This window comes from Copadichromis virginalis, linkage group LG17, assembly GCF_057382275.1.
Source record: "Copadichromis virginalis isolate Kocher_CV1m ecotype Utaka linkage group LG17, C_Virginalis_male_GT1.1, whole genome shotgun sequence".
NCBI classification, from domain to species: Eukaryota; Metazoa; Chordata; class Actinopteri; order Cichliformes; family Cichlidae; genus Copadichromis; species Copadichromis virginalis.
The window spans coordinates 39,175,592-39,200,388 of record NC_140634.1 but is presented as its reverse complement, the minus strand read 5'-3'; the positions used below and the strand labels follow the sequence as shown (position 1 = coordinate 39,200,388).

Sequence of the window (24,797 nt, the reverse complement as noted above, 5' to 3'; positions counted from 1 at the left end):
AAACCATATGAAATTCTTAATTGGGAAGATTTAATGGCGACGTATTCTGCCAAAATTTAAGCTCCATATTTTGCTTTATTTTTGGACTCCAGTGAAGTAGCTCTGCATGATTCGCAGGTCCAAGTAATCCTTATTTATCTTCCTTATTCTGGGCCTTTGTGGAGCCGCTCGGTTCATCCACTGAAATAAACTATTTTAGCTTCTCTACCTTCGAGGCAAAGGGAGAACCAAGAGAATAAAAACTGTCTCAATCCTTTGGCACACTCGCAAAGTGATGACATCTGAGAGCCAGCAAACGAAATCAAAGCATACTGAAGAGATATTTTATATTCTATATACCTCGATGATTATTGCTAAGTGCGATTACGTTTCCTGGAACGATCGAGCGTGACGAATCCTTACAGAGAAACACATTCTGTTCCCAAGACTTAGCAGCGCCTTAATTTGCTAAGGATGCACTTAATTACAGCCGGTACGCTTCCTCCTGTGGACCATAAGCACAGCTTTCATTCAGTTAATGGGAAAGGACAGAGTGCTATGAGGAGGCTTTGTGAGTGGCTGTGAATGTTCTTGAGCCAAACAAGCCGAGGCTCTGTGTGTAGCTCGTCCCCGAGTGGCTGTGCTGCCTAATTAACTAGAGAGTGGTTTGTATTTCAAAGCCATTTGGCTCTGAAAGCAGGCTGAATGGGAAATATGTAAAGACACACAAGTACGTCACCTCATTTGTTCTTTAGATTTTGCTTTTCTACTTGCCTGGCTGTAAATCTGCAGTTCTATGTTCAGCACAAACACACAAAGACAATCGACAGCTCATATTCACCAGTAAAGAAAACACAAAAGCAAAGCAACACTACAGCTGTAAGAGACGGACAGATGAGCAGGAGAGGTAATAACAGCTGCTTACAGTGGGCTCAAGTTCAATAAATCATCATTAGGGATGGTACTGATAAGATTTTCACGATTCCATTTTCGATTCTCTTTAACGATTCAATTCTTTATCGATTCTTTTTAAAAAGGAGAACACTAAGGTCGATCAGCTCAGAACTTTGTTTTTTATCTTCTCTTTGAACAAGATAGAAATGTAGGAGTAACATGGCCTTACAAACCCAGCAGTGAGATCTTAAGAGATCCAGCCTACGGCTCTTCAATGGGGTGTCACAGGGTCCCCAGGAAAACAAAATGTAAATGTAAAATAATAAAATAAATATTCTTCTGTAGCAATAACAAAGTATAACATCAATTATTCTGTAGCAATTACACAAGAATATCCAGTAATGTCCCTGCCTACAATTAAACACATTCACTTACTGAAAATCATCTGCTGTGGCAAACGGGTTCAAGCCTTTGACCACAAACTCAGTCACTGCTCGGTGACATTCGTCTATCCTGCCTGAAAGGAGACGCTACGGCAGACTGCAGCGAGAACTGCCAGCATCTGAGCCAGACTCTGTCTCTCTCATCATGGTCACTAAATGCACAGTAATGTTTTTGTAATAAGGCAGATCACGCTAACATAATATGCACTGTTGTTGATTATTTACCTGCCGCATTAACGGGAGAGGACGTGCAAACGTTACCGCTGCTGCTGGTTGAGATTCACGAGTCTGGAGCGGAATTAAAAACACGACATTCATTTAAGGTCATCGCGTGTTTTGTGAGCAAATGCTTTTGCATGTTCGTAGTGTTTCCTCCCTTAAATGAAATCTCTACTTTGCAAGTACTGCAAGTTGCCCTGTTGTCATCCGTTCTCATAAAGTATGACCAAACTTTTGAGCGTTTGAGCCGCCGTGTTTCCTGCCAGGTAAATGACGCTCCGCAACGTGGTGACGTCATTCGGGGCGACTGGAATCGATAAGGGAATCGTTTGCAAAAATGGCAAACGATTCCAAGGAATTGAGACAGTGGGAACCGGTTCTCAACAAGAACCGGGTTTCAATACCCATCCCTAATCATCATGGGGTGAAGTTCAATGACGAGGTTCTCAAACTGCCTCAGTAATAAGGCTGCATGCAAAAATAAAATACTGTTTAATACCAATATACAGTTTCCAAATATGGGTGGTGTGACCGCACAGAGATTCCAACCATCAGCAAAAACCAGCTTCCTCTGAAGAATCACTTGCACTGAAACATAAAACAGACAACTGACTACTAAGTCAGTGATGGGAAATGAGGCATGATAGGAAATAAGGGGTGTGGCTACAGTTAACTGTACTACTGGACTCCCCCGTCCGTGCAGGTTCTCTGGAGTTATAAATTAGTGGCTTTAGATGGGTCATTTTTCTTTTCTGGCCCTAAACCGCACGTCGGCTCAATGAACTAAACTTCGAGAGTCTCTGTTATAAACTGTGTCTTCTGCACCTTAATTGAAAGTCTGGAAATATTAGTTCAATGTGCAAAACTTTTCTGTCTGTTAGGCCAAAAACTAGGACACACCTGAAATAGATGTACTAGGTAGGCTGGGACAGAAGCAAAGAGGAGGACAAAGAGAGAAGGAAAAAGCTGTCAGCTGACAAAGTCACAGAGGCATGTGGGAGACTTTCACTCCTGTGCTTCGTACATTGGTGTAAGACTACTAATGAGGCCGTTATTCACGGAGAAATTAAGCCAATTAATGCCATAATTAGTCATACTAGTTTTTTTAATACTTGCAAAACCGAGTGTAATCTAACCCGAGCTTATGAATCCTTTCGCTGTCAGGCTTTTAATTACCCTGTTTTTTCCTCTTACATGTCATGTTAGAGGATGATTCATGACATGATGTATAGTTAGTGGCGGTGAACACACAAGGCGAGACGCTGTAAACACCTGGCACCGGCTCGGGGAATCTGTTAAACGAAGCGTTTGAGTTTTTGTGTTCGCACAGTTGTGGTTCGCAAACAGACACAAGACCTAGATTTTGGAGGACTGCACGGGAGCACGTCTGTGGGCGACTTTTGCCGCTTGTTATCTGAAGAGAGACGTGTCCACAGACGCCTGCACGTTAATTTCTGTGTGCAAAGACAGATACGGGTGAAATGTGAAGACTGAAGGGAAATAACATAACTGGACTTTTCCTTTTGCAGCATTTTTTTGCATATAAAAATATTCAGGTTCCCACCAAAGATTTTGGATTTTGATTTTCCACCAACAGATAAATCGCCAGGACTGGGACAAACATATTTATAGCTACTTTTTTTTCTTTTTTTTTAAAGTGGGTTTGAAAAGCTTTTATTTTTCTTTATAAACCAGCCAAAAGTAAAAGGAAATGCAGAACAGATGAAAAGAAGTGACAGGGAGAGTCATTCAACTTGCAATCTCTGACATTCACCAGAAAAATGTGTTTTTTAAATAAAATAAGTTTCCTCAAACCAAGTTGCCAAAAATCACTGATGCCCATCAACAGCATCTGCCACATAACAGTTATTTTAAATAAATAAAGTCTTAACATAATAACTAGTAACTGCGAGTTAAAAGCCATTCATCACCATCATCTCAGCCTAGAAGCAGAATTTAAATGAGACTGCTTGAAAGCTGAGATCTAAATAAAAGACTGGTATCTATTGGTAACAAGCACTTCCTGTTTGTACCTGATGCACAACAGAGAGGCACGACTGTCTGTGGAGAATATGAATGAGAAGCTGGGTCAGTCATAGCTGTGATCCAGCTACCACAGGTGACCAAGTTCAGTTAGAGATCTTTGCACGTGCCCTGCAGCGTTACTCCATTTAAAGAGGTTTTCAAGACACTTACCCAGAAGTTGTTCTGAAATAATGCCATCTTCACTCAGAACGTCACAGCAATCTGTAAGAAAGAGGGAGAGCCGCATTAGAGAAAAGTGTGACGTCTAGATTCTCTCCCCCCCTTCTCTCCACATGCTGGAGAGGAAAATGACCCAGAGGATGTTTTGTAACTCTATAAAATGTGGAAATGTCAAAGATTCTCCTCTGCCCTGTGACAAACTATCAAAGTGTCAGCAAAACGCATGTAAACGATTTCAGCAAAGTCCAGCTTTGTAGAAACTCTTGAGACACTTTGAGCGTAGGAAGGGAACTCCTGAGGGAGAGCAGAGAGGAGCTTCACAGATGACTTCAAAGGATAAATTCAGAGAATGAAGGGAGGAGGGGTGACACGGGAGAGATGGGGGAGGAAAGAACAGGGGAGGAGAGAGAGAGCGATCGATGGAGTGAACGAGGCAGAAGAGACCAAGGTAACCTCCACGGAAAGAAGAAAAAAAAAAAAGACGTGCATGTGCTGCACTTCATCGCAGCACAGCTACTGGTGCATTTAGGTTTGAACATGCATGCAGCAAACACTCTGCTTATCTGCTCAACATTTCTGGATTGCAACAGTTTATTACAATTTATTACCGACACACAAGCCCTGTCACACATGCCAACGCACGTCTGTGCGAGCGGTCGAACAGGAAAATCAAAGATCGCACGACATCAGAACAACATGTGACCCCCATCGCCTCAGAGCTTAAATACGACTTGTTGTGCGTCCACCGTTTTCACGAGAGGTTTATTTTTAATTTGCTGGTGACAGGAGGAAGTGCACTGCAGCAGCAGAGCAACATGCACCTTTTAAGCCCCTGCATACAATCAAAGAAACACAAACACTTTAATGCAACGTGTACACAAAGCATCCTGCCCTTTGCAAGAGAATCCATAATGGGGCAAGAGTTTCCCCAGGGCTCACGCAGGGTTCCTGTTATCTGTTATTCTGCTGACTGTGTGTGTGTGTGTGTGTGTGTGTGTGTGTGTGTGTGTGTGTGTGTGTGTTGACAACAGCCCTCTCCTTCTTTTGGCACAGATTCAGCTCAGTCCTGGTGACCTGGCATAAGACAACAGCCACACATGCAGAAACCAACACAGCAAGCCCTAGAGTGTGCATGCACACACACACACACACACACACACACACACACACACACCTGAAACTCCTCACACCTCAGTAATTAGCTCAGCAGCAGGACTGGAGGCCTGCAGACAGCTTTGTGTTGGGCAGAGGAGGAGAGAGCCCACAGGAGGGACGGAAATACTGCGGAGCAGCAGCTGCACGACTGATATCAATGCTTAGTGTATCGATTTCCAGCGAAACTACACTTTGCCAATATTTTCATATCTGCTGTACAGTGTGGAAACCAAACAAACTCCTGAAGATGATTAATGACCGACTACTGCAGCGCTGCCACCGTAAGATTCATCATCTTTGGCCTTTAATATGGGCGGAGTCAGCGGTGGAGGTCATACACCAGCACATCAATCAATTTATTTAATAAAAACCCAACAACTTCTCGTCAGTACCTCAAATGATTATCACTGGCCAACCTCGATATTTATAAAACGCTATCCTAACCTTTCAGAGAAATGCTGGTCCTCGTTGTCAGAATATTTTACAGGTTTTAACCCACTACTAATAAATCCTGCCTGAGCAGATTTCCACGGCAGCCGTGCAGCGGGACGGCAGATCTGACCAGAGCACCAGATGGTTTTTAGGCAAGCAGAAAGGGGGGCAAAGGGAGCACACCAGATAAAAACAGACGCGTCACAAAGACACCGAAACCTGCTCGTAGATCTGAGTTAATTACATATACTTTTAGCTCTAATCCTCACAGTCCTGACGCAGCACAAAGACACCATACCCACGGTGCTGGCATGTATAGAAGTAGCTGACATCCAGCATTCTCCGCCTGGTTCCAACTAAACGTTGAGCTGAAATCAGCTCTGGGGCAAACAGAGCCCTGGGAAGAAGTGGGACACTCTGTGACCCTGATTCCTCAAACTCCAGATCATTTTTTATTCAGGAAATAAATGTGGGCGCAGTTTTTGGTCCTGCCATGTGCAACATCTACTGACTGCTCGCACAAGCAGCGAACATGCTGAAACGCGTTATGCACCGATTAAACGCTTGACATTTGGAAACGTGAGTTGCTGTAATGTCACAGTGTGGGTGTGAGACTCACGCCTGACACTTTCTTATGACATATCGATAAAGTTTCACTGATCGCATCTACTGAATGCGTCGTGTTGAGCAGGGTGCAGCACCACCGGACCCACCCGGGATTGAAAGCTGCCGACTTGTACAAACACTTCTCAGTTTCTCTCCAGACTGTAGTGAAGCTTGGAGAAAGTAAGAAACAACCAGAAACAGAGACCGTTTGCCTTCACAGTAAAAGCTGTGCACACATTTCAAACTTTTATTGTGAAGGTGAGCAGACACCGTTTCTGGTTGGCGTCGCACTTTTCGCAGTTTCAATGCAGAATAGCGAGTAGTTTACGAGTGTCTGCAGACACGTCAGCATCTTCCGTGCAAAATACAGGCAACTCCAGGAGTCTGCTGGCAACCACAGCGATCGCAAGGTTTTCAGTGCAGCGCCGTACACAAATCATTTCACACTAGTCACTGCGAGCAACCTCCAGCAACCACTCGTCAACTATTCACAGCTTGCAAAAAATTCACTGACCAGTCTTGTGTCCACTGTGGGCGGGGCCTAAACCTTAGCTTTACCTGACCATGTCAGTAAGAAGGCAAAAGTCCTCTGTGTCCTCTCGAGTGACTTATATTACTGGATACTAGTAGGACTGTAGAGTACAGTGAGAGGAGGTACAACTGTGCACCCTCCTCAATAATGGTTCTAAACCTAAAAATCATATAAATATATAAGATCATCGCACGTTTATAACATTTCACTAATGAAAAGCATGCTGGGTAATGCTAGGCAGTCAGGTAGCACGACAGTCTGTGAACAGCTGAGCAAACTGTAGCGGCAGATCAACAGGAGACCAGAGATGGATCAAAGAAACTTGTGACAAAGACAGGAGCTGCGTCTGCTGTCTGCAAGTTCCCCGGCTTTATAAAATCAGACTCTGGCATCTCGTCCACAAACGCCAAGGGGAACGAGGCGAGGCAAATCTAACGGATGTTTTTCCTGACAGAGCGACGTGTCCGTGTGAAGTTCTGCTGTGGAAACATTGACACCAACGGGCCAAATGTTTTCTGTTTAGCAACAAAAGAAGCCACCTGTCAAGGACCAACGTTGTAGTCATATGTCGAACAATCATGTGGTTTTATTTTATTTTTAATGTTGCCATTAAAGAGCGTTATTATTCCACACAGTCCTTATACATTTATAAAAGCTCAATTATGCAGAAATCATGTTAATTCTAACCTCCTTCGACTTTATGAAGCAACAGTCTTAAAAAATACTGTGATACAAATTTTCTCATAGTGTGAAACACTAAAGTTGGGCCACAGTTTCCAAGTTTTTTCCCCTCAACGAACCAAACTTTGTAGAATATGAATGTTTGGTCACTGATGCCGAGGTGATATTAGGTTAAATATTAGGCCGCTGGATCTGCAATAGTCAAACCAAACTAACAGCAATATCACGATCTGCTGCATCCAATATTTTTAATTTATTTGTGTTAGTGTTTTATTATCTTGGAGGATTGCACCAAAATATGTGGCAAAATTCAAAAATAGGCAACGGTGCTCATGTTCTCAGATTCCTTCAATCTCGTCCTGCTCTTTGGGACAATAAAGGTGGCTTAACCTCCTGAGACACGAACTCTTCCACAGCAGCAGTTTTAATTTCTCTTTGATATTTGGGCTGATTGGGACCTGATGAATGTAAAAACAAAGAATTACCAGATTTATTTTTTTTACCTAATTTTTGTTTCTAAGAAAAATGAGAGCCACATATGAGGATACTCGTTTACAAGCTTGATAGAACAGTAGCAGCATAACGTCCTCGTAACTGGATATCAGGCCCATGTAGAGCAAAATTGAGTATTTTGGTCTAAATGACCCAAAATGTGATGTAATAATATATAAATTAACAAATATTTACTCTGAAAATTGGACTGATTATCCACCAATTAAAAACGCACTGAAACCGTTTACATGCCTTTTTCTGAGAAACATGCGATGAAATTATTTTTAGAAATGTTTTTTTGGCAGAACTTCAAACGGCCTTTCATCGGCATCAGGTAATTCTGTTTTCTACACACCCGATCAACCCTTATTTTTGGCGTTGGCACTGCAGGCCGAAGACGAGCAAATGCAGAACGGCAACACAGGCAATGCAACTAAAACTAAACACGAGGAGGAAAATATATCTTTAACAGCCACACAGGGAGGAAATGCAGCCTTATCAATTAAAAACACTCTAACCTCGTCTTCTGCCACCCTCACACTGCCTGACAACACGCAGACGGCTGCCATGAAAAATTAGGCCTTTAAAAAGCAGATGGGAAGGAATGAAATAAGGTCTCATACAGGAACAAGAACTACCCACAGCAGGATATAAATGATGCATCCTCTCCGCCCATACTAAGCATTTCAGTTTTTATTTCCTTTCCCTTTGCCAGCGATGGCTCTACTAGCAGACGTCTCTCTGACAGGAGGGAGGAGGGAAGGAGGGTAAGGGAAGGTCAACCCAAACTCCCGCCTCCTCACCACCTCCACCTGCCTTTCTCCTTCCTTTGCTTGAGAGGACAGAGGAACGAGTCCCCACGTGTCTCCTCGCGCTTTCAGACACCGGCATCCTCATCTGGCTCAAAAAGCAAAATAAAAATGGAACTGGGTTAAATGTAATGACACAGTTGAGCATAAAATAAAGATGCCCTGCTAACCTCGGAGGAGGCGCATTTGTCACAAGCTCTGGGAGCAAAGCAGGTGTTAAAAAACGAGGCAAAGGAACAGAGGAAAGGAAGAAAAAGGACACGTAGGCAAAGTGTGACTAAAAGATAAAACAAACGAGCCACAGCACAGAGTCGGATCGGTGAACAAACCTTCGAACAGCTGAAGGACGGGAAGGAAGCAATCAGTAAAGGTGTCAAAATGATGCTTTTCATCATCTATTAATACCAAACGAGTTGTACAATCAGAAACAGAAACCATTATAATCTCTGAATACTGACGAGACTTAATAACACCGGCTTTTAAACTGGACGAAATGGGAATGACAGGAAAATGTTGTCTCGAAAATAATCACCAGAATTATTTCTAATGAACAAATGCGTGAATTCATTTGCCAGAAACAGCAGTCAGACTTACTGCTGTTACCCAAGTGCAGATGTGAGACGCAGTGTGAGAGAGGACATGGGCAGGCGGACCGAACTGATGAAGCGACCGGCGTCGGCTGCACTGCGGAGCAGCTCCGCTGTCCTTCGCTATCAGTTTTAAACCTGATTTGGTGAAGTGTGGAGGAGAGCTCATTTTGTGTCACCGCCACCAACAGACTCCAGCACTGCTCTGCCACATCTGCCAATGGGATGACTCACTACTGAGGACAGTAATTTAGAGCGAGACATCAGTGTGGATGTTTCCTTCCATCATATCAAACCTGTGGGCACTGACCTGTAAAATCGAGTTTCATTACAAAATATTCAGACTTTGGATTGTATTTTTTCCCCACTTACTTTCTTCATCATTGCTAACAGAAAGACACGTGGAATGGGACTACATGTTATATAAGCACCGAAGAAACAACTCATTAACTAACCAGCTAATACCAAAAATTATTTCCTCGCGTAGTCTACCACCTTTAGGGCCATGTGAGCTGTAGCCTAAGCAGAGAAACGCAGACTTTAGCAGCTCTACTCTGTGAGGCTGACATATAAATTGACCACTTTGCTTTTATACTCAGCTACCTCTTCAGCACAGTCCGTCACTGCTGAATCACACCAAACCATCTATGATCCATCACCCACAAACAAGAACCCGAGATACCGAAACTTTTGCCGCCTTTCTGCCGCTGAGAACCACGGTTTCAGACTTGGAGCTTCTAAATTTCATCACCAACACCTCACACTTGGCTGCAAACTGCCCCAGTGCTAGCTGGAGGTCTCTGTCTGATAAATCATCAGCAAAATGTAGAGAGGTCATCCCAAGGCCACCGAAGCAGAAACCCTCTGCTTACTGGCTGTGCCTCGAAATTCTGTCCACCAAATCTTCGAGTGGACAAAGAGTTGGCCCGGTCTCGCACAACCACGTGAAAAGTGCATTATCCCCCCCGGATTGAAGGAATCTCTTCTCCAGCACCCTGGCAAAGACCTTAAAGGGAGGCTGAGGAATGTGAGCACACGCTCAGATCCTCCTTTTGTTGTTACAATGTTACAGAGGAGTGTCAACCAGGACAGAGGCAGAACAATTACTGATCAAAGGAACTTTTCACATTTCTAATGGACGCACAGCTACAGAGGGACATTTTTAATTTAACATGAGCACTTTGACTTTTCAACACTAAAAACGGTCGAAATTGTCTGGTGCATTTGCTTTTGTAGGTTGAGTTTCAGCTTAAAACAAATTGCTCTGAGAAATAATAATTAATTTGGGAAGTTTTCAACAATAGTACTACTACTTTTACAGACAAGAACATTTATCACAGCAGAGACACTGATACACTTCTCTTGATTGATGGACAGTGGGGGGGGGGGGCTCTGTGAGAGGAGCGGTTCCTGTTTTAAAACTGCAATGAGACAGAAGAGACCCAGAAAGCTGCTCCGATACTCAGCTATACAGATGCATTCACTCTTTGATTAGCAGTTTAACAGTTTTCAGCTGTGCTGACCTGATAAAAAAGGCTGTTTCCAATGATCAGTTATGATATAAACACGATAAACTTGGATTATGTTAAAGAGTCTCTGTAAACAAGAGTTTCATTCATAACATTTCTGGTTAGTTTTACTGTAGCATGCTGCAGTACTGCTGGGCCTGTTGATGCTGCAAACCATGACATTCAATGCTTTTATAAGGCGTTGTATGAACGCAAGTACGCAACACATATCACATTATAACACGATGACGTTATAAGATGCCTCATTCAGCTTTTGTCGATATAAACGAGACGATGTTGTGAAATTAAAATGGCATAATGCAAAAAAACAACATGTCGCTAAAAGCTTTCTGACAGAACAACTTTGCTTCTCACTTCTCTTCTTCTGTCCTACAGCAGCTCTGATGTGGAGGTTTTCCTTGGTGAATTATCACGCAGACTGAGTGCTCACACCCAAAATGGTAGGGAGCTGTCGCAACGTCACTGTTTGCATGGATGATGGGCCCAGAAAATGTACCAGTGCCAAGTTTGTAGCTCAAATCCTGATTGTGTCGGAGGAGATTGTGGACAAAGAAACAAACAGAGAGAGATTTCCTGTTTTACAGTAAGGATAACAAGAATAATGAGATGACTAAATGACCACAAACCTTTGCACGATACAGTCTATGACAACAATATATTTACGAGGGCGAACCCAAAAGTAAGGTCTCCTATTTTTTCCTGAAATAAAACAACTGTTTATTTTCTATCATATTTGCATAATTTTAAAGGTTGAAGAATTATTTATTTTCGGTCGATCATTTTTGTAAACGCTGTGACAGTTTTAGGATGCCGCTATGACACCAGGCTGTAAACTCTCTACAACACTTGCAAAGTTTTTTACATCCATGCATAGCTGTCCGTATACTTCCATTAACTGTCAATGAATTTCAACCGCTTCATCACCTTTTTGGTTCAAAAATCAAAATAACTGCGCGATGTTCCATTTTCAAGATTGAGCATCCCAGCGAAGCCGCGCATGCTTGTTTGGGAGGAAGGACCAATCACAACAGTGGGGCCAACAGCCGTACGAACAGTTTCTCTACGTCTTTGGAGACCTGACTTTGGGACTCTCCTCGTACTTCTGAGAAACTTAAACCAAAAAAATATTTCACGTCTACTTGAAAAAACAAAACGAACTTTTCGTAAGTTCATCGTTGGACCGACTGCTTTAACTTTATGAGTCTAATAATAAACATTCAAGCAAATGACGTGCTCGGATGCTGGGCCGCCTTCAGGACTATTAGGATTTGTTGCAAATGGAAAATGTATGGGCATTAGTATTTCAGCATGCCGGCTTAATCTCTGGCAATTTGCAATGAGCGTTTTCATGTCTTGCTGATATCCTTTAAACAAACTCATTAAAGTGACTGATCACAAAAACAAAACAAAAACAGACAGCCGGGCTGCTTCTTGAGGCTGAAAGATTGGATCAATTGTCCACATGAGACCGTGATCTTACAGACGTACAAAATCCTCTTGGTGATTCATTGCTGGTCTATTATAAGAAAACATGATTGCTACAATTATAGACAACTACCTCAGCACCCACAAATTGCTGCCCACCAAACAAATGAGTCAACAAAAGTGTGCTAAAGCAGAGCCTGAACCCAACAATCAGATCGCTGTCACTACCGTGACAGAATTACACCCTGTGTTTAATGACGAAGCCACACTGTGCACAGCTATTCTCTTACAGTGCTGAACGTATGCACAGGCAACGACCGAGAGCAGAAGAGAGAAGCGGAGAGACGGCAAACACAATAAACAGGAGGAAAGCAGCGAAAGAAAAAGCAGAGTGATAAACACAACCCGGGCTGTCAGCTCCCCATTGTCCCGGCCTGAATGCGCTTTTGTTACTGCAGCACACAGCTCCAGTCGAGTCCAGTCTATGACAACGTGCCAGGCGAGCATCACTTCTAAGCTTGGCACGACCAGCTGCGTAAGGCCAGAGCCGCTCATCGAGCGCTATGCACGGCTAGAGAAGATGGCGTTTTTATTTTTGTTATATTCACATTAGGGGTGGGGGGAAAAATCGATACTGTGTAGTATGGTGATATTTTGTTTGCTAATAATGTATCGATACAGGGACGGCAGAAATAGATATTTTGTTACAAAAAGGTTTTTGTGCTCTGACTTCAGAGCATGTTGATCCTTTTTCTGAGCAAGAATCCTGACACTGTCCAAATGTGTTTAACCTTTTTTTGGCAGCAATAAACATGACAGTTTACTTATTTTAATTTAAGACGTGTTTTATTTTAATTACGTTTAAAACTTTTTTATTTAATGTAAAATTATATTTTGTTTTAATTTACTTTCAAATTCTTCAGTTGCTGAAGGGGCTGCATAGTTTTCATATTGCATAGTTCAGAATAGCTGTAATTGTACCAGATGGTTGCATTCAGTTCAGTTGGACTAGACTGTAATACAAACCGTTCAGTTTGTCAACAATAAAACTGACTGAACTGAGAGAAAGACTGAGTGCGAGACTTTGATATTAGATAAATGAATATTGATAAAGTTTACCTTTATGTACAGAATCTGAATATCGCAAAATATTTTTAAAAATTGCAATAATATCGTATCGTGTGTTAAGTATTGTGATAATATCGTATTGTGGGATGTATGGTGATTCCCACCTCTAATTCACATACGGCGTTCAGGAAGTGCTCTTTAAAAGGACAGCAGTGGAGGTGACAAGACGACTCTTTGAAGGGTAAATTAGTCAGAATTGAGTCATTTTTGCTTCTTTATGGCCTAAGGTTGCAACGAAAAACAAAGAAAAGCAGCAAATCTTTACATGTAAGAGTATATCTTAACTTAAAAAAGCTTTGTCTATCAAAAAAATAAAAATGTATATAAAACCAGTACTACTGCTGCTGGGAAAGCATCTAGAAACACTTTGGGGACATTTATCAAAAGAAATGCGAGTCCTCTACTACAGCGGTCCCCAACCCCCGGGCCGTGGACCGGTGTTGGGCCGCGAGAGTTGAGGCTCGGGTGTGAAATTTATGGTTTTCAGGGTTTTTTAACGTTAACTCCGTTTCCCTGGGTCTTTTGCCGCATTGTAGTTGCGCGTCTTATTTTGAAAGAAATATTTACCCGTTACCATAGCGACCAGAGAGCATTAAGGGGCAGAGAGGAGGACGTTACTGTCAGTGTTGTTGGCACATTTCAGGTGGACGCTGCTAATAAAGTTACACAATTGCAAAGTGAATTCGCCTTTGTTATATTTACAAAATACCACGGTTTTTGTCGTATTTATCCGCGACACCTTAAAGGCCGGTCCGTGGAAATATTATCTGACATTAAACCGGCGCAAAAAAGGCTGGGGACCGCTGGTCTACTATGTACCCGGTATCACACTCGCAAAGCACGTGAGACTTGGTAAGATTAGGTGACATGGTGTAATATTCCTTTATATTGCAAACTGTACCAGTTAAAGCGCACATATTACAGGTGTGGTACTACGCTCAGTCATCTGAGACCAGTCCGGGGTGTCGGGTGATCTTTAAAGAATAGTCAAACAGTCCCGGTGAAAACCAGTTATTTTGTCTTGGATTACCACTCCTTAAATTGTTTGTTTTGTTTGATCAGCAGCTAAAAACATATTTACAGTATCAGGTACAGGAAAGAGTAAATTCCTCCTCCTGCAACCAACAACTTTTAGTTGTACTGCTCGACACGTTTCTTCATTAACAGAAAAATGAAACATTTTAAACCACCACCACACATAAAACAGCCCAATAAATACACTTGTATTACTCTAAACTACATGAAAAGACAACCTGTCACTGACTCAGAGTTTCCCTTCTGGTGGCTGATTTTAGTTTTAATCTGAAGTAATTAAAATAATCTTAAATTGAAGTCACTCTCCGTGTTCCTGTCATTTATTTTAATTCAATGCTTCTTCTCGCTCTGCTGAGCGCTCAGAAACAGACCCGGGCGAGAGCCGAAGGCGCGAGCTCAGTCCTCCATCCTGCCTCGGGACCCTCCCATCTGCTACAAGAGGAGCTTGGCTGGACTCGCTCGTGACCTCAGGCACAGGTCGTGGTTTTAGATACATTTTTTATTTTATTTTAATCTTGCTTTCATTCAAATTTCTTACATGTAACTCCAACTGCTTTAAAAGTATACAATATTTTACATAAAATATTTTACTGTAAAATAAAGAGCAGCTCAGAACTGAAAGTGTTCTCTTTATTACAAAAGAGCTTCACTCGACTGTTTCCTGTCTCTAGGTCTTGCCCTGCTTGGCAAAGACAAGGGAAGGCCTTGCGGTGCTCCAGCCTACATATGAAAACACACATGTATAATTGATCGTGTGGCTCTGTGTGCACATGAGCATTTTTGAAAGGTCGAGCCGAAGGACTGTTCAAACAGGTTAAAGCATCAGTTCAGTGCAGGCATCTGGTGCTTCCAAATTAAAATGCAGAACAGGGAGCTCTTTTTATTTGTCCTCTTCTGCCTGCAGGAGGAAATACCAGGTTGTAACGGAGTGTATGTGCTTCAGTAATTGGCTGTGTGCAGCAGGTGAGAGAAAGTGCGAGTCAGCAATGTTTGAGGGAGTCATGAGAGGTTCGGGTACTTTTTCACTGCCTGTATTATCTTCTCAGGTGGCCGGCTTACTCACTCGCTGTGGCTGCATAGATAATGACCAGTAACTACTACATATCTCACCTGGAATGATCCCTAGGTGCCCATGCTTTTGGTCTCCCACAACAATTTTACTGCGTTTGCTGTGCTGTTACACTGCAAAATACACAGAGACACTGGGAATCCTACAAACGAGGCTCATCTCATGCACCACCTTCCTCAGATAACATTAGCGGAGCAAACATTCACTAAATCGGCTCAAACAAAAAAACGTACAACACACTTATCTGGAAAAAGCGACCTTCTAATTCAGAGTAAACTAACGGCTCAGTCACGCGAGTGCAAGTGGGAGAGCAGCCTCCCTCCACCTACACAAAATAAATAGATACATAAATAAAATAGAAATGATATCTGCCTGATTTCTTCACATTCTCCAACCAACTGCAACCTGTGGTGACCTCGTGTTTGTCCCAAGCTTGAGGGTGCTGCACACTTATGGCCCCTTTTGATTAAGTCAGTTCGATTCCATCTTATTTACATGGTGGCAAATCAGAACAACAGTTGCCTCAAGGCACTTTATAGTGTAAGGTGAAGATCAACCCCCCTTGGGGAAAAAATTTGGCAAAACTGGGAAGGAAAAACTGCCTTTCAACAGGAAGAAACCTCTGGCAGAACCAGGCTGGTGAGAGACGGGACAGAAATAAATAAATAAAAAGGCAATTACGAGGGGATTGCACGAATAATGGTGTCTGACTTGGACCGAATGCAATCAGTCTCAGAGACAGAGCTGAAGATTTTCAACACTTACTGTCTGAATTGTAAGATGCATAGATTGTCAACATGTTGCCATCAGTCTATAGCAGGGGTAGGCAACTCCAGGCCTCGAGTGCCGGTGTCCTGGAGGTTTTAGATGAGTCCATGATCCATCACAGCTGATTTAAAGGGCTAAATGACTCCTCAGCATTTCTTGAAGTTCTCCAGAGGCCTGGTAATGAACTAATCATTTGATTCAGGTGTGTTAACCCAGGGTGCGATCTGAAACCTGCAGGACACCGGCACTCGAGGCCTGGAGTTGCCTCCCCCCGGTCTATAGGAATCACCTCAAGCTAGCTGATGTTACTCTGCTTATATTCCCATAGAACAGGAAGGTTAATCATCATATTGGAAAATGTTAAAAATCCCAATAATATCATATTGTGTGGTGTCTGGTTATTCCACCTCTTGTAAATACAGAAATCACCTGTTAGCCAACAGCTCTCCAAACGGTCCTGTAATGATCAGTCCTGGAGCACCACTATGTGAATACATCAGGGCATTTTTATATCCAGCGGTCAGTATTAAGTGCTTCGCTTAGCAGCAGTACGTAATATTTAGACAAAACAAACAACAACAAAAATAAATAAACAAATAAAATAACTGTGAAAGGACTAAATGTAGCAACACAGCTGGTAAGTTGGCAATGACGAGAAGAACTCGCGTTGCCAACTTATTCACTGTTCAGTGACATCAGTGAAGGAGACGGAGCCAGGCAGACCAGCAGACGGTTCGTGTGAATCCCAGACTTAAAATCACGAAAAGTCAAATATTTTATACGTGGAAAACACAACAGTGGCAGAACTGTGTCACCGTACAATATTTATCCATCTTGCACAGCACCTGTCCAGCACTCAGACAGACTTTCTGTCTTCAGCTGCTCCAGAGATACTGCAAAGCCTTACCAGGCACGTAATAACATCTGTAGGTTTGTGTGCGTCTTGAAAGATGCAGTGTTTCCTCACGCACGTGTGCATGCACGCACACACATGCACACACATGCACGCACACACATGCACACACATGCACGCACACACACACACACACGCACACACACACTTTTACGCTGAGTAACTTCGACTCATTGAAACACTTTTGTCCATCTGTCTCTGATTAACAGAATCCAAGTCTATGTGAAACTATGAATTTTCAAGCGTGACCTTCACCTTGATCCATTAGGTGATGACTGTGTGCAGGGCTCAGTAAAAATCACACAATACTCAAGGATGAGTAACAATTCTAGTTAAAATTGGAAAAATGACACCTAAAACGACAAGTATGACCTTGACCTTCAACACAGAGTTAAGACTCCGTGGGAAGAGCAGAGATTCTTTGCAACCGCCGTGATATAAGCCTTCGTCACATAATCAGCTAAACATCAGCATCTTCACAAGCAACTACTCAACGAATGCCAACGTAGCTGATTTAAGACTCAATCTATGATGATGCCAGCAGTTTGACCGAACACAGTGCGCATGAATCTAGATATCATACCGACCTTAAGACTCCCAGAAAGAAACACACCGTCAATAACCAAAATAAACCCACAACATCAAACGGCCTAATAAAAATGACAAACTTAGACCGCATCGTCATTTATGTTGAAACCAGTATACGCGTCCTTCTACATCGAGATCGAACTTTTGGTCCATGTGCAATCAGATTTTTAGGCAGAGATCGGTGCGGGGGTGTGAAAACACGCAGCTTAGTGAGCGAATGAACAGCGAGCAATCAAACGCAATCCGTTCTAATGACGTCTGTAAACAAAAGAATCGAGAAAAGAAATCCATTCCTCCCGACGCTGCTGCATTATACTTTATTTAATGATAGTAAAACACCTCCTTTCAGTATTTTCTCTGCATCCCACTCACCCTGACTCAGAGTCAGGAGGAAACAGAACCTTCTCCTTGTAGTCAAGGCACAAGGGAGAGTGTTGTTTACCTCTCATATCAAAAGATCCCAGCAGCCTTCAACTCTCAACTCCTGCCACTTGGTTTCAAAGACACACAGAGAAAGACAGCTGTGCTACAGTCTGAGGTTGCAAACACTGCGGCTCACGCTATACATGCTTGCAAACTAACATAAAGTCATGGCGAGAATGTCTATCAGTCAAACGGGGATTTCCACACAATGGTTTCTTTGGTGCAACCAGACAGTGGTTGATTTGCACCTCAAAAGTGATGCAACAGAATTAAATGAGCCTTTACTTGCACCTGAAGGTGTTTCACATGATGCATTTCCAGAATCAAGCAAAGTGGATTCAAGGTTAGGCTAACACCACTCGAGCTACCTTTATTTGACAGCAGTCAACAGAGTGACAGAGAGGACGTGGAGCGAGGGGGTGGACCTGATTTACATGTGGGTTTGCTTGTTTACCGACAATCAGGACATTATGAAACTGCCAATATGTATTTTTCTTGAGTTGAGACTGAGACTCACGACAAGCTCCAAACATTACACTCATTGTGAAACTCTGGGCCAACACAAACATTTAACATGATAAAGTAGTCATTTGGCCACCGGCTGATGCTGATTTTTGTCGGTCCAATATTTTTGTTATTTATCTCCCCATCTGTCCAGGAGAACTGCCAAGTGCTCTTGCTATCATATTTGCAGATAACCAATATGAGTATCAGCTGATTTCCATGTTCTGTTGATATCTTGCTGCATCTCTCAGTTTAGTGTCTTTGAAGCTACAAAACAGACATGCAAACTGAAATGTACCTCACAGCCCAGAGAATATGTCCATGTTGCTTAGAAGTATTAGACGAATTCCCTCATATGTCTTTAAGTTAGGTGTCACTCGGTGAAGCCTGACACACTTCTAAGAACTGACAGAGGATATCTAGGACAAAACATCTGCAGTCAAGTCAGTGAAGCCCCACAGCGGGTGTGTGATCTGTGATGTCCAGCAGTTAAACCCAGGACTGGTTCTGATCCACCTCGCTGGTCACGCACATGCAGCTGATATTAGCAGCTGCTTTCAGGTTATCACAGACAGACCTGTACGAGCATACAGTATTTTAAACTCTTAAACGCCAGTACCAATACCGGCCTATAAGTCAAAGGTTTCCATGATTGCATAAACTTGTCTAGTAACAATCATCACAACGACAGACAACCTGCTTCAGCATGCAGGAAACCCCATCGAGCAGTTCAACTCCCAATAACAACCCTGTGGCAATAAATTCACTCAAATGACTGCAAAGTAGCATCACAGAGCAGAAACAGCCTCTCAGTGCGAGACAGGATATTAAACACATTTATGTTAGCAGGACCAAAAACAAAGTGTTTCTGCGGAAACATTAAGATAAAGCTCAGCTTCTGGCCATAGCTTACTTACATTTTATACCCACGTACTTGTCTCACCCAAGTTTCTCCTTCAGCGTTAGCTGGATTTCCCTCGCTTCATATGTCAAACAAGCGTGTCTACTACTGCCCGATATTTTCAATAGCGGTGCACTAGCGCAGTCTTTCTAGGCTATTTCTGCCTGCAGAGAATGTCACAAAGGAAGGCAGGAGGAAAAGGAAGAACGTATCACCTGCACGGAGTTTTCAGACACAGCTTATCGTACACTTTCCATCCCCGGGCTTTCAGCGGACCCTGAGCGGTTTGACGTTAGTAGTAGAAATTCACCAGGCAGTTTCCAGTGTGAGCGCAAACTCCCTCCCAGCTCAGCGCTGATTGGCTACTCCTCCCTTCAATCAGAGAGGAACGCGGAGTAGGCATAGCAACCACAAGAAGGCGGGTTTAATAGTGTATACCGGCAGCCCATTGGATCACTTCTCCACAAACTCGAGAATATACAATTTAATAGGAACCTGAACCCTTTATGCGTTTGTACAACAAATTCAACAACAGCTCGTCAAAGTTCAGCCAACGAACAACTGAAGCATTTAAACGCTGATCATTTCTGTCTTTGTTCTTCATTCTCCATCAGCGTCGCCTTTGAAACTTTTGAATGGGAAACGGTAAATATTACCACTCAGACACTTTTCTGTTTCCACAACAGATGTTGCAGCTGTTCATTTAAACCAGGGGCCTCAAACTTAAATGAGCTGTGGGCCCCTGCCGGCACTGTCTTCTCATTGGAGGGCCACTTTGGTGTTCAAGTAGTGCAAAGAAACAAACAAACAAGAAAAAACCCACAAATATTTCTGAAAATGTGGTGTTTTGGTTGTTTTTTTACATTTCAAATATTGTATAACAGGACAAAACTGCAAACATTTTACACACACCAGTACCTCATGCCCAATGAATAAAGCCAAATGCCAATATAGTGAAGTGGAACTTTTCTCAGGAAAAGCATGTTTGGGATGTGTCCACTTAGAAATTAATAATAATAATAATTGTAAAACAGAAATATCCTCTGGGTTTAATTCTTTCACCATGGCTCCTTTATTGAGATCAAACCAACATTTTAATTCATAAATCCACTGGGAGGTAACCTCCAAATTAACTTCCACGTATTCTCATTGAACATCTAAAGAACTTTCAAGTTAACTGCAATGTTATTTTCCCAAACTGGTTAAACAAATGAGAATTTTCCTAAGAGGTAGGCCTTAACCACGTCTATTTCTGTTGTTTTTGAAGTACCATATTCACTAGCTACCTGACTTTGGGAGAGACTACCCTCAGCAGTGCAGTGGGAAAGAATCAGGTGGAAAAATAGAGACTACTTTAATCAACCAGAGACATCAGGTACATCCGGGCATGTGCCCAGAATACCCACTGGATAATCTGTCCCAGGATACAAGAGTGAGTGTCTGCAGCTGTCTGCATAACATGGTGGCGGCTCTGCCGTGGTTTGGGGCTGCATTTCAGCCAGTGGTACTGGAGCGCTTGCATTAAAGCATTAAAACTGATGTAATTATGAATGCTGAAGAGTATTCTAAGATTCTGTTGCACCATCTGGAAAACATCTGATTGCCAACAGCTTAATTTTTCAGCATGACAATGACCCAAATACACTGCCAATGCAGTTATGCAGTCATAGATTGGCCTCCCCAGATCCCAGAGCTCAACATTATTGAATCAATGTGGATCATCTTGATCAGAGAACAGAACAAAAGTCAGACAACATCCAAAGAAGAGCTTTGAATGTCCTTCAAGAAGCCTGGAAAACTGTTCCTGAACACTACTTATACCAAACACTGACTCATACAGCCTTACTCTACTTCCATGGACGTATGCATATATTTCCACTATATTTCAAATCAATGCATCTATTTTGATTTTCATGGAAATGTAAAGAAATCAGGACTGGCTCAGGGCTTCAATCATTTATCATCTCATGTCACCATCAGAGTAAATCTTAGCTGTAGCACAGTTAATGATGTCTGTGATTTAAAAGAGAATATATTTTTTTTGTAATAAGAATTCTCTGCTCTAACTTTAACAAGTGTTTAAAAAAGCAGTGATTTACAGGTTTACTAGCCAGTAGATCATGAAATAAAGAATTAACCTTGAAAGATTAATTTTAAGACATTTCCAGCCTGAATGCATGAATGAGTGCAGCAACCAAAATATTTTTTCAGCGGGGCAGGTGGCAGAAATATATTAACCCTCATGCCAGCCTCCTAATGAAAATCAGATGGTGGAGACACTGACAGAAGGCTTTCAGCAGGTGATGGTTTCAGGCTGACTGACTGCGAGAAGGTAAAACGAGTGTTCTCCATCAGTTCCTCAGTGAGGCCTGTAAGATACACATGAAGCTGATGGAGAGGGTTAAAATAGCAGTAGACTGCTGATTTTTTTCAAAAGATAAGGACACAACTTTATTATATAAACATTCAATACAGTTCTCAGGGTTAAAAATGGTATGAGGGTGTAGTTGTGTCTCATTTCAACACGGCCCACTTCTGCAATTAAAAAAAAAATCTACCCATAAATGTGAACTGCAAAAATGCAGGTCCAGACTCAGCATGGCACTGCTCACATGGGGTCTGTAATGTTTGTGCAGCAGGAGAAACGTTTGTCAAATTAAGCCGACTGCAAGCAAGAATGAGCCAAGCAGGGAGAGCAGGAGTTATTTTAATACACAGGTGTGTCCAGACCTGCTGAGAGATGCATCAGGGAACAGCAGCCCTTATTTCTGCGAGAGGCATGAAATGCATAAAAGTGTGGCGTTGCTTTGGTTGATGCCCTCACCACATGCAAAGCTGCTGCCACTCACTGCTGTGCACCTTCACTTGCCCTTTCTGGTGCTGTTATACATCAAAGACAGGAGCAGTGAGGGTTTCTCTGCTGGAGGCGTTGATTAGCGGTGCAATATTGCAATCCACACCGGGTGCAGGAGAACATCATGTCAAAAGCACTGAAGTGCAGCTCAGCTTTAATGTTAGAGTCAGTGCTATTTCCTGTGAGATGGTTAGATTAGATCACTTCCACCTTCACAGTTTGCACGAGTCGACAGCGAACCACAAAGTCACGGAAGATATTTTAAGATGTCTTAACGTGAGACATAATAAACAAAATGTACATCACGTCGGGCATTTTTCACGCATGTGTTGAGAGAAAGAGGATCTGCAGGATGCTGGCACAGAAGCTGTGCGATCGCTCTTTTTGCAAGCAGTGTGACTGCCATTTCCTCCTCTTCCATCTGCAAACACAAATGAAACGGGGGATAATTATCAGAGCCTTTAATCCCCGGCAAAATCTCACAAATAAAATGAAACGAGCTGTTGAATTTAATTACGTATCATCAATCCCTGCCACCTGTTGCTGTGTCTATTCTTATCCCGCTCGACTGTCGCTTCTGACACCGGCCGATGTGCTCTCATTTGTCTCCCTCTAAAGGCTCTTTGTGAACATGTCCTCACTCGTAACATTAGTACTCTTTAAAGGATATATTTAAAGGCGCTGGAACGATTTCAGATGGCACATAAGGGAGTTTCGTCACTTCATGGCCATTTTTCTTTCTGCTGTCTACCTAATTTGGTCTGTTTGAAATGGAGTTTAACAGGAATTGAACTGAAACAGACTCAAAGTGATGGCCGGACACACCGGTTGTTGCATTATTTCTTGTTTGTTTATTTTGCATTCAAATAGGATGCTGCTCTGCTTCTAGTATCTAGCGAATGAGGTCCACGGTATGGCCACAGGCTCTGCATCACCTCTCCTCCAGTGCTTCTCCCTGCTCCTGCTCTCAGCAGGCACTTTCAAATCAGCTTAACTCCTGCTTGAACAGGCAGGCAATTAAAGCTGGCGAGACAGAGGACGGAGACCACTGCTCAAAAAGCACACGCAGACAAAACAAACCTTCTTTCCCCCTAAGTGGTCCTCCGAACTCCCCAGGAGACCCAGAGCGCTATCTATCCATCTGTGGTAATAAGTGCCTTGTGCCACGTCTCAGTGATATCATTGCCTTTGTCTGGCTGTCCCTCAGGGCTGGGATTGTGTCTCTCTGTGGGCCCTGTTGGCCTGTGGAGAGGTGTTGCAGAGAGATGGCTGCTCATGTCTGTGAAGAGGAAGCGACATCTGTTGGTAAAGGAAACTCAAAACGCCTCTTAGATTAAATGATCATTTTTCTTTCGTTGCTTTCAAGAACATCCACCTATTCATGGATACTTTACCTACTTTATGTATTATTGTTTCTGTGCTTATTTTTTGGATGAGACAAGGAAGCAGATCCTCTCCCTCCATCTCACCCTATCCCTACCATCCTCTTCTGTCACAGCAGGACACGTCCTCCTTCACTACAGTCTTAGTCTTCCTCTTTCCTTCTGCCGAGCAGCCTTTAGCATCCTTTGTCTAATATATCCACTTTCCCCACTCAACCCAGGCTGTCCCTCCGTCATACTCATTTCTAATCTTATCCATCTCGCTCACTTTTAGCATCTTTGCCTCTGCCATCGGTGTAACTAATTAATTTGCTGCCCATCCAGATAAATTATATATTTTTTTACTCAGTTCTTAAAGGTATCACATTATTGGTTTCGATGCCCTGCAGGAGGGCTACATTTCTAAACTAAAAACAAACCGCACTCTGAAATAAGGTTTAAGAGAAGATATCTCTAACGCTGGAAACCTTTTAACCATCCAACCAATGTTCCCTCTAATGTTTCATGTGTCTGAGCGAACGCACAAACTCCCTGAGCGGACACTTGGACCACTGTGAGCAGCAGCAGACGTGTGCACTGTGGTCACGCCAGCATCCAATCCATGCAAGTTACATGTTTATTAAAATAATCAAATTACAGCATTTACATTTATGTTAGACTACTTTTAATTAACTGCTTTGGCCCACTTACAATGAAAATGCACTACACACTGCAAAACAGAATTGTTAAAGTTTTAATTTTAATTTCAATTCAGGTAGATTTTTTTTTGTGCGCAACGCAGATTTTCTGTGCGCAGAGACCGTGCCCGCAGTGCGCACGCGCGCAGCTTAGAGGGAGCATTGCATCCAACTATTATTAAGTTGGTTTCTACATGAGTTCAACATTTATACATTTATACAAAGCTGCACTGAAGGTTACAGACACACGGGGGCGTGCTTACTCTACTTTCTAAAATGTTCAGCTTGCACTTCTTTTCTTTTCCTGTCACTGGGTTGTTGTTTTTTTGTTCTTAAATTAAGATCAGCGGGTTTAATCAATCTCATTTCACAGTATATGAGTGAGAAATATTTCTGCTGATGTTTCCTGTGATGTCTGCTAGACCCGACTGTTTGGTCGGCTCGGCCACTTCAACCAGATCCTGTTGTTATTATTGGGTTGACAGGAGCGTACTAATGAGCCCTTTTCCTCTAACTGAACCATGACATGATGGAAAAATACCACATGCATGATACGGTCCGTCACAA

At 42.6% G+C, this 24,797-nt stretch overlaps 1 protein-coding gene across 3 annotated transcripts in view; it reads right to left on the bottom strand.

Moving 5' to 3' along the window:
- The window catches only part of fcho1 (FCH and mu domain containing endocytic adaptor 1), a 62,553-nt gene extending 42,896 nt beyond the window's left edge, over positions 1 to 19,657 (bottom strand). For 2 of the 3 annotated variants that reach the window (XM_085436885.1, XM_085436887.1), the window contains exons 1-2: positions 19,533 to 19,657; positions 3,732 to 3,782 (exon numbers count right to left, since the gene is read on the bottom strand). In XM_085436885.1, coding sequence (XP_085293011.1) covers positions 3,732 to 3,758 — 27 coding nt within the window. In that variant the 5' untranslated portion in view covers positions 3,759 to 3,782; positions 19,533 to 19,657. The other variant, XM_085436886.1, reaches the window with a different exon arrangement.
- Positions 19,658 to 24,797: the final 5,140 nt, after the last annotated feature.